Source organism: Vigna unguiculata, chromosome 1, assembly GCF_004118075.2.
Source record: "Vigna unguiculata cultivar IT97K-499-35 chromosome 1, ASM411807v1, whole genome shotgun sequence".
Classification (NCBI taxonomy): Eukaryota; Viridiplantae; Streptophyta; class Magnoliopsida; order Fabales; family Fabaceae; genus Vigna; species Vigna unguiculata.
The window spans coordinates 22,592,220-22,603,650 of record NC_040279.1 but is presented as its reverse complement, the minus strand read 5'-3'; the positions used below and the strand labels follow the sequence as shown (position 1 = coordinate 22,603,650).

Sequence of the window (11,431 nt, the reverse complement as noted above, 5' to 3'; positions counted from 1 at the left end):
TTCATTCTTTTATTTTTAACTTTCATATCCTTAAAAAACATAAAACCATTTATCCAAATTTTTTTAGTAACAAATGATTAGCCCACAAATAAACTAACATTTCTCAATTTTCAAAAGAATTTGTCATGTTTCCAAAATCCACCATCAGTGAAGGTTTAACTAAAATTGTCACAGAAAGTTGAGACAATCCAGTGTTGGAGTAACAAAAGTGGTAATTACACTAAATTACATGTAAAAGGTTGAAAATAATGTGAATCCAAACACTGTAATTTTATTAACACAAACTAATGGGAAAATAATAAAATACAGAATACACATTGACATAGACTTACATGAAAAATACAGAAGATTGTGTACAGAAAGCAGAAACTAACTTCCCTCTTGAGATTTGTGTAATGGAAAATTCTAACTAAAGGTAATTTCTGGATTTTATCATTATCAACCAACACAAACATGTACATGAGACATAAGAACCTTCTTCTGACATCATCATCATCAAGGAGCCATGTTTCCTTGTCTTGCCTTGAGGACAAGCTCTTCAGTGGTGGTGCCAATGATTTCGTTAGCCCGTTTTAGCCCAACGCATTGATACCGACCAACAGAATCCTGAATAACAAGAGTAGTTTCCAGTCAACAAAGAAATCAAAATATTCTGACAATTATATATCTGAGAACAAATGGGAATAATAAAACCAAGTTACAGAGTGTTCCTTTAAAGAGATATACTATTATTTATATACTAATAATCACTACGGAAATATTTTTGAGGAATCTCACCCGAGTAACAATTCCCAATTTCTCTAATTTCTCAACAGCATCATCCACATCAAAATTACAATCCTCACCAAACTCTTCTTTGATTAGTTCCTCACACCATTGATCAAGATCCTGATTCATATACCAAACAGCTAATGTAAGTACTTAGACAGCAATAACAAAATCTTGCTCTTCTACGTATATAATAGAATTTCTAAATATAGAGAACAAAAGAACAAGATTGGTAATATCTTATGTTCATGTGCGTACCTGTCTTGTAGCTTTGCCCTGTTCCATCAGAATAAAGAATGAAACTATTACCTCTTTGACCTACACATTAAAGAATTACAGATTGATGGCCGTTAGTTACATGCTTAAATTTCAGCTGAGAGCCCAAGCTCTTAATACGCGGAGCAACTGGAATCCATAAAATGATCTTTCAACAATCTAACAACTTGATTACCAAATATCTAGTAGTAGCATAATCTTAAGACCCAAATAAAAGATGATATTTCTTAAATTATTAGACGTTTAAAAAATGAATTGCAAATTGGAGAGCATTTGAGAAGTAAAAGCTGATATTTCAAACAGTATCCCTATACTTTTCACTCTGTTCAGGAACATTTGATAGAAGGGAATTGTTTAAATGAGTTGCGTTGAGCTTTCAACTTTAATTTCCGTCCATATAAGATATCAAATATGGTTTTTGTTCCTTCCAAAGATATTGAGGGACCTTGGGCTGGAAGCATTCAATTTGTGTTATTTGTAGAGATGGTATAAAGGTATATTTATATCCATCCTATTATTTACAAATGGGGTGTAGTGGGTCTTGTCAAGCAAGATGAAACAAAGTAGGGTTTTCTATCCTAAGTGGACCTCATGTCCAGTATCAAGATCCTAAGGGTTTTAGCTATCTCTCCAGTTTTTAGTTTACATAGTTTAGTTTTTAAACTTTACATGTATACCGGGGAGCAATTACGGCCAATATATGATTATGGTTGCTAACAAATAGGATGATTTTTCTCCCTTGTAAGAAAATATAGACATATAAACTTGTTAAAAGAAGTGGTAAAACAAGAACTTCAAATAAGCCTAAGATATACACACACATGCATGAGTGTTCACACAATATCAGATGAATTTCCCACAAAATCCACCAATCAAATTGAAAGGTCGGTTTGAAACTCATCCAATATTGTTTAACATTCCATTCTCGTATATCAACATATAATACTTTTTAAACAGGATACCTGATCACACACAATTGCTTAAATTCAACAGCTAATGGATTCTTAGTGTAGCAGTATGGGTCAAACAAACAACTAACAAGGTGATGTGAATGAAACCATCACAAATTTAGCACGAGGACATATCATCAAGATTATATATTTTAATAACCAATATATAAAATCCCAACTCTATCCATGTTCCTCTAGATTGACAGACATACCAAAATGTCAAGAATCTGATTATGTGTTGGGAAAAAAAATGCTTCAAGACTGAGACATGTCCACATTCCGAATTTGTTATTTTTATTTGTTATTGCTTTCCTAGTTTTAAGGAGTCAGTTAGGAAGTTTTTGGTGCTTTGTTATCCCTATTTTCATGACTTATTCCTTGCGATCCGCTAAGCAAATTCTGCTTTTCTTTTCTTAAAAAACAAATTCCAACAACATGATTAATAATAAGTTAATAACAAATTTACAGAAAGAATTTGAAACAAAACCTTTGTCACACTAAAAGCTTCCGTTCATGGGAATCACTAACAGGCAAACCCATTGGTTCACAAACCAGCCAAATTGGAAGGTACATAATATACTGCGAGGCAGAGGAAACAAAGAAGAGTAACAGTCTGATGGTAGTAACTAATAGAAAATAACTGGTGGCAGCCATGAATTAGAAGTCGGTAAATATCGAGCGTATATGTTGTTTTTGCAGTTTGTGGAGAAAAATATTCTATGTATGATATGAGACTTGCCTCTGGGACAAGAAGAGTACTGCTGTATTGAGTACAATTTTCTGTTCAGTAATATATTTTACCAGTTCCCTGTCATCCCGATCTGGGTCATGCTTAAGAAATGAAATATATTTGAATATTATATTTTAAAATTGTATTGTTTAACAATGTAGTATTCAAAATAGTTTTCATTCGAGTTTCTCAGCATTCAGAAACAGCAACGTGCATGACTCCAGTTAGGTTAGGGATATTCACAATGCTGATTGTGTCACTTTTGAATAAACCTATTATCTAACCCATTAATAATTATACATATTAGGTTAGGTTTGTGTGATTTTATAGTCAAACACAACCCGGTCATAAACATATTGTCAAAGAGAATAAAACATATTGCTCACGGTAATCATATAACACATCATATTCAGCAAAAGTCATACAAAACAAAACAATTAGTTATACTTAAGTTTTTGAAGTCTTCGTTTTAGAAGAATGGAAATAAAACAATTAAATAGCTAAATAAGTATGTGCTCTGTATGAGTGAGTTCTCAAGTTCACAATTAAAACAGGATAAGTTCTCAAGGGTTCTCTCAAATTCCCTTTCATTTAAAAATTCAGGCTCACAAAATCATTACATATTGAATCCTAACAGTGATAAAAATTACATAGATTCATTCATGTATTGTAAGATACGAAGTCATTAGATTCATCCTAAGATAAAATTCAGTAGATCGCCAAAATGTATCGAATTGTAAGATTGGAATTTTGAATCACAAGATTCCAATAACTATGATAATTAAAGAACCTTAAATCAGAACTACATTGACATTTTTTCACACTAACAGCAGCACTGCCAAATGACATTTTATAGCAACAGCAATACGTGAGAACAGTAAATCCACCCAAAAGAGAATCAAACATCAAATCAGAGCACAATTATAAGGACAAATCAGTAGGTACTGAAGCAAAAAAATATCAGTCAGCACCCAACGCACAGAAACAGAAACAAATTGAAGAAACAAGAGTTCAATCAAATCCCAGATCAGCCAGAGTCAAACTAAAGGAAGAAAGATTGAGGATTGAGCAGAAATAAGCTGGCAAGTCTCTGGTACCATTAGAGCGGCCAGTCCTATCTTACTTTCTGAACAATTCTAAAATCATTAACAAAAATTATCAACAATGATTTAATTTAAAAGAAAAAGAATATCAATACATCAAGCTGGGACTTACTTCCTGTTGAATGACGTCATCACATAAATGAAGAAGTGTACCCTTTCCACTGTCAAGTTGTTTGTCATACATTGACTGTGTAATCAAATTTTGATATTGAGCCATGTTTTGTTGGAACCTACAGGGAAAACAAATTAGTGGCCACTGTGGTTAAATATATTCAAATGCATTTACTTCCATACACCTTAAGTTATTAGAATATGACAATGATAATGTGAACACAATTCAACAAGTTACATGAATTTGTATGAAAAAAAGAATGAAGAGACAACAATTTAACTAGTCAACAAGTTGAGAGATTTCTATCAATAGTGTCCAACAAAAATAGATCAAGTTTCAGAGCTATATGAAAACAATTTTCACAGCTGCGGAAAAATTCAGTCGAAGTATGATCTTTATTGGGTGCTTAACAACTTTATTTTCCTTAATTTAGATCATAACCTCTCTCATTATAGAATAGTTTCTTTTGAATTTTTTTTTGTAGGAGCAAGTGCTAAATTTCATGGGAAAATAGCCAATTAAGGACAAAGTGTCAGAAAAGTGGACTTTAAGCCTAACTCAACCCCACAAAACCTATTTGTAACGTGAAGTTTGCATCCCACTTATATATTATGAAATTGTCTTATCTCTAGTCAATGTGGGACTTCCAACACAGAGAAAGGAACAACTTCGAAGAATGGAAAAGCATGAGTATTTATACTTTTTCGGCTTTACACATCAGATTGGCATGAGAAAAAGTTGTAGAATACAAATAGTTGGCCTCAACTAAAAAGGTTTTGGTAGTGTCTTTCTGAGGGTTTGAGAGAGGTCTGAAACAAGAGCACCAAGGAAGAGAAGAAGGCCTTCAATCAACTGACAAGAAGATTCAAAGCTCACTCTTTTGCTTTCAAAAGGAAACCCATAATCACCATGGATGTTTGATCCTTTTTGTATTGGGATTGAATGCAATCTTTCCAAACTCTTTGTAGTGCTGCTTATATATATATATATAGTCCATAATTTTATCCTGTGTTAATGATTTGATTTTGTTCTTAAATGTTTAGATGAACAGATCACTTGTCTTCTTTAACTGATTTAGGTTAGGGTTGGAAAACAAATCTTAAACTTGAGGTTGAATCAAATCATCTAATATTTTTTGAATGCTAGAGATAGATTTCAATCTATTAGTTAAATCAAGTTTTGAGCTTAAAGCAAGGATTTTATTACGATGATTTGCAGAATTCAGATGTTATAGTTAAATCTTTAGACTTTCTAGATTTAGGGAATTGATCTAGAAGGATTCTTGAACTTTCAATAACACTGAGTAACTAAATGAATACACACATAATCAAGAGAGCACAACAAAAGGATAACGTGAAGTTCAATCTCAATAATTCTTCTTTTCATTATTATTCCAAATGTAGCAATTTTTACTTTTGAAATTGAAATAAAATCATTTTGAAACGCTATTTTCTGTAGCTTTCACTACCAGTCAAATAAAGATTATGGTTGCTATAATTTTTGCATAAGTCCTTGTGGATAAAACACTTGTTAAAAGTATTACATCACCTCAATACGCTTGCGGAAAGGAAAATCTTAACAGCATATATCAGCAATAATAGGGAACAAGCAACAAAATACTTACGTAAAGTATGTCTTAGCACAATAACCAATTACAGTGGATAGAACAGCAATGATGACCCACCAATCAGCTGAAGGCATTTCAAGTGAACTAACTACAGCAACCTGATAAGACCATCAGATTCATTAGTTCAAGATGATGGAAAACAAGAACACTAAAACATAAAAAATAAATCAAGGTTAAAAGACTAACCAGCCCAACTATAGCTGATCCAAGAAACTTGACCCAATCCATTGGTGTTAATCCAGGGTTTTTCTTTTCTGGCTGTCAAGTAAGAAGTTCTTAACGAAGGTCATTACTAGTACCAGGGAAAATTTATTAATATAAATTTGAACGTTCATAAGAGATTCATGTTAGATTTCTGTTTAATGGCATATGATGCTTTTCATTTTCTGAGCTGAGTGTGTAGCAGAACACATTCAACTTTTAACCATAATATTCAATATATGAAGTCTTCACAATGAGGTAACTCACAAGAACTATTTCCATATCAGCCATTGGAATGTTTTTAAAATGCTTCACAAATATTCCTCGTTCATCTTTTGATTTGGTTCTGGCTCTCCTGAAAAATAATTTGCTTATTAGATTTAAAAATTTCAACAGATATTTGATGTATAAAGATCTACCTGTAGACAACAATTATCCTATCAAATGTCGGTTCTTGGATTAAGGTCTTGCCCAGCAAATTACGACAACTGGCAATTGCAGCAAATAATCACATGAGTGACCGGATCAACACATTAAAAATTTGTGCAAAAGAAAACTGCATAAGCACTGCATTTTGGTGAGAAAGAAACATAATATACTTCAAAGATAAACAGTACATATACTAATTATATGTGGAACTCAATAATTTCCTATATATTAGAGATCTCTCAATGACTAACGATATGATCAAATTATATTATATAAGTGTGTGTAAGCCTTATCATACTGAATAGTTTTGTAGGCATGAGTTAGGCATAAACTTACTTTATGTGATAGTATCCAAATCTATTATAGTAAGGTTTGTCAGGCCAATTATGTCATTCACTAGCAGGTCACTATTGAACCAGAAGATGTATTGGAAATCTCATATTGACTAGATATATGGTACAACTTTAGCATATAAATGACTGTAAATCCCATCTTTGAAGAGTTTGTAGTGTTGAATAAGGCATAAACTCACTTTTTAAGACTGTACTTAAATTCACTTTTCTGAGTTTTAGATTTTCACCACAATAGAATTCCCCATGTTCCCTGAACTTAACCAACAACACCAATCCAGGTTGACTATTATCTCAGAAATGACAAATGTCTATTGTTAGAAGTTTAATATAAAATCATTCATATGAATTCATCTAACTTCAGTTTTTGACATAGTATAGTCACCTAACAAGATTTTAAAATAGTTACTTCAGTACAAAGTATTAGAGTTCAAGATTTTCATCACAAAAAAATTCTCCATGTTCCTGTACTTAGGCTTAATGAAGACCAAAAACCTCTATCCAAGTTGACAATTATCTCAGAAATGATCATTGTCTATTGTTAGAATTGAAACATAAAACCACTCACGTGACTTCATCCAACAACTTCCGTTTTTGAGATAGTTCAGGACAATGTATCAGACTTTCCGTGTTCACATGATCTTGAGTTTAAAGTTCGTTGTCCTTGTTCTTCTAATAAAACGATAAATTCTGTAAAAGGTAGGTTGACCAGTGAATTATTGATACTACAAGGCCAAAGTGCTCTTAAGTGAAGGGACATGTTACAAATATAAAATAAAATCATTCGTGCATCTTTCCCTGCTAATTTAAAGCTTTATAGACAGTTGTTTCATGACCTTCACCCAATATTGATGTTACACTACTAAGATGTTATATTTCCAGAGTAATGAACATACAGTACCAAAACTTTATGCGGTACAGAGCATAGAATGAGAATTTAAATAGTAAGTTGAATGAAAGATGCCAACAATCAATTTTCAGAATTAACATTCAACTTGAAGATGATGGTCAATCTTACATGCCAAAATTCATCTCATCTAATAAGCTTCTATTACAATTAATAAGTTATAAAAAGGCACTGGCCTCCATCCAGAAAGAAAATAAGAAAACAAGAAATATAGCAGTAGCAACAACAACCACGATGTGGAGAGAAAGCATTTTTCAACCTTAGTTGCATATTTTCAAGACGTATTCGCTCAACATATAGGTCCTGTTCATCTACTTCAGAGTTAATTTCATTGTCCTTTGGAATTTTCTTATTTCGCCTTTTTGACCTTCGGGATAAAAGCTTTTCCAACCTGCAAGCAGTACCGCTCTATAAAGTTGTATGGGGAAAAAAGCACCTAAAGAAGCATCCTGTGTATACCATGTACATACATGAATAGATTAAAAAATATGGCCTTTCACTACACAGACGAAACTCATATTGACTATAATAACTCATGGAAACAATAAATTATTTCATATTGGCCTTTCACATGTCTTGCTGAAACTAGCTAATATGATAATCAATAGTGGATATTCATAGCATCAACTACAAAATATTCCACACTGAGTCTGCTTACCTAGTTAGCCTCAACAGATATGCCCAAAACCGTCCAATAAGCATGTCCACTTTCTCCATGACAAAGTAGTCACTTGTTCGATCAATCCCAATGCCACGACGAAAGATAACATACTAAAATAATATGCTTTGTTAGCTTGCCATTTCACAATCAGACTAGACTCAAGGGACAACAACAATGTTTAGATTGGAATTTGTATTTGCAGGTTCAGCTCATTTATTTTGAGGAACTACAACTTTTTCCAATCTACTGCAAACAATTAAAATAATTATAAGAATAATTGTGAACTAGCCTCTACTGTGAGTATACAACGGTGTGTGTGTGTGTGAGAGAGAGAGAGAGAGGGAAAGATCAATAATAAATCAGCATCAAAGAAGTCAAGTAACAAAAGCCAAATAATATCTACCTGATCTCCACAAATACATAAACCTTCTTAACCTACAAAGTTCTGGTCTTTACTTAACAACTTAACATCACAACATCCGATATTGGACCACTACCAAAAGACAGTGGCATCAATCAATGTGATTCATGATTTGGTCCAAAATTCGCAACTTCATAAAAAAACTTAAGATTCTGCTTCTCGAACAAGGATGGACTGCCAATACTTCAATATAACATTGTCTAAGCCAGTTGTTAGGGTTTTGAACTTTAAACATCTTGTAGAATGTCTGTCATTTGTAACAAAAATAAATAAACTTGAAAATGAAAGGTCTTTCTCCTGAAATGATTTTATGTATGCTACAATAACTTAAAAATGGGGCAGGGAACCACTGAGACTTACATATACACAGATTCCCAGCCAGATAATAAATAACGAACACCACAGAACCATGAAATGCTCTTGGATAAATACCTTCTACACTAGATTAAGAGCCATACCTTATCAGAAAAATCAGGAAGGTCATCATGATGATGCTCTTCAAAATATTTCTTCAGAAGTGTCTTGTCAAGCTTCATCAGCAAAAATACAGACATGAGCAACTACTAACAGCAAAAACAAGCATCTAAATATACCATTAAAGGAACGTGAATTATGCACAAACCTTAGACTCATCAACAGTAATGGGAAGATTTAGAAGATATTGGCCTGAATGTGCAACGTCAATCTCATCATCAGTCACTATCTTGAAGTTGCTCTTTTCCATGACCTACATAAAGAAACAAAGAGTCTTCACTCAACCACTAAGGGGTGTAAATTTAATTTACAAAATATCACTTCGTTGTTTAGGTTTTGAAAATTAAATTTGTTACGATTACCTTAAGCTAAAACCCATGTCTTTAGCCTTAATCATTAACGACCCTACAATGCGGTTGTACAACAAACTTTTAACATTGTTACTCTATGTTAAAAAGCAGCCATTTAATCTTTTCACTCTTCCATCCTAATAACACAGGTGAACTCAAGACTGTAGCAACAATTTTGCCTCATCCCTCCTCAATGCCGTAGGTTACTATATATTGAAGCAAAAATCTACTAGGTTCTCCAAAAGACTAGAGTGTCACCAACATAGGTCTTACAAAGATTTTTTTTTTTCACCAAACTAATCCCTCAAAGGATAACCACTACCAAATTCATCCATTCAGCGTCACAACTTCAGTAGTTCATAAAAACGCATGTGGAGACATTTTAGATCTAGAGAAACTAATTTGGTAACATAATCTTTGAAGATCAGTGTAGGATATTGCTCTTTTTCGAGGAACTAATTTGGTGACAAAAAAACCGAAGAGGAAAAATGTAGAAGCACCCATAACCATTGCGAGACTGGTGCATTTACTTTTTATAGTAACACCGTAATCCGTGATAGATTTTCAAGTATATATTATACTAACAATATCCCCAAGAGATTATACTTGAATGCGAAGTAGAGAGAGTACCTGAAAAAGGTAGGTTAAGAAATTCTGTTCAAGCACATCAATTTCTTCGGGAGATAAATTCTGCTGTTCCAACTTTTGTGCTCCATGCACAGGGTCAAAGAGGGAATAAAGTTGCTGGAGACACAAAGGAATCAAGCTCCACAACCACCAGACATCTAAAAATATATCAGAAAGATCAAGGAACGAATAATACCATCAAGTCCTCAAACTGTAGAAGGTACCAAGCTCGAATTGTGTACTCTATTCTCTTGGAGAGCTTCAAAAACTCAGTCCGGTCTGAACTATGCTCTGCGTATAATACCCAAAAAGAATTCAAGTCACAAAGAATTTAATGACAATGAGTCGAAGAAAAGGAGAAAAACGAGCCAAATTTCTTCTAAAGTATAATATATACAAAATTTGAACTCCAAATTAGCACTCAAAAACTAAATCATTAAGGGGTCGGAAATACCAATCTCAAATTTGTTTTCAATCGTGGAAAAGCAACACTGATTTTGCCACCCTCACCAATACTCTCAATTCGAAGGACAACCACAACACAATCAGAGCACAACAAAGTCCAAACACTCCCCAAAAATGATTTTATAACTACCAACAACAATAACAACAGAGAGACCAATTTGAGATGGCAAAGGTGAGCAAAAGAATGTTCAAACAAAAGCAATACCAATAAGATTGGCCAGTGTCATTATGAGCTTAGGCTTCAGAATTGGAATGACAGATTCCCGCTCTAAACGGATGAAATCACCCTTGCTTCGATCCACTTCTTGCAAATGTGCCATTTTGGCTTCTGCCTATCCTCTTCGTAGCTTCAGCACCACTCCTTACAAAATCAAAACTTGGAGCAGCAGGGGCGTAAAGGAATAGTTTTTATTCGGTATATCAAAAAGTTAGGTGCAGAGAAGAGTAAACTAAACAAAGGGTTTCTAATTCCACAACAAAAATTCACAGTCACACTTCGCAGTGCTGTAACCGCAACACCAATAAGGAAGATGAAACGACTCTTAGGTGAAGGTGGGTCACAACACAAGCATGCGTTTTCCACCAAACTGAACTTTCGGGTTTCTTCTGAACTTTGCAATTTGGAAAATCAAGTTGAAAATGGAGAAGTCACTGCTCTATTTTGAATAGAGTCAAGTCACTCCTCGCTGAATTTTGATACCTTTGTTTATTTTCCTAATAAATCCAAACACTGTAATTGTAAATGGTAAATGGTAAATAGATCACAAATCATCTTTCATAGAAGGAAACAAATTTATTCATATATTGACTATTTACTTCTACATAGTTTTTTTTAAAAGATAATTAATTCAAAATTTATGATGTTTATAAAATTTAATTGGTTGATAAATAAGAGTGTACAAAGGAAAATTTTAGTTCTTTCACTAGTTTAGCCATATTTGTAGTTGTTGCCTTGTTTATTATATCCTGTCAAATATCAT

The 11,431-nt window shown here is 33.3% G+C and overlaps 1 protein-coding gene across 1 annotated transcript; it reads right to left on the bottom strand.

Moving 5' to 3' along the window:
- Positions 1-246: 246 nt before the first annotated feature.
- Positions 247-11,122, bottom strand: LOC114185201. Its single transcript, XM_028072792.1, has 15 exons — positions 10,657-11,122; positions 10,183-10,277; positions 9,990-10,103; positions 9,158-9,262; positions 8,994-9,065; positions 8,112-8,224; positions 7,713-7,844; positions 6,187-6,255; positions 6,035-6,122; positions 5,753-5,824; positions 5,564-5,664; positions 3,940-4,057; positions 1,027-1,086; positions 778-888; positions 247-606 (listed from the first exon to the last, which is right to left on the bottom strand). Exons 1-15 carry the CDS (start codon positions 10,769-10,771, stop codon positions 496-498), a joined length of 1,476 nt encoding a protein of 491 aa, XP_027928593.1. The 5' UTR covers positions 10,772-11,122; the 3' UTR covers positions 247-495.
- Between the last annotated feature and the right edge of the window lie 309 nt (positions 11,123-11,431).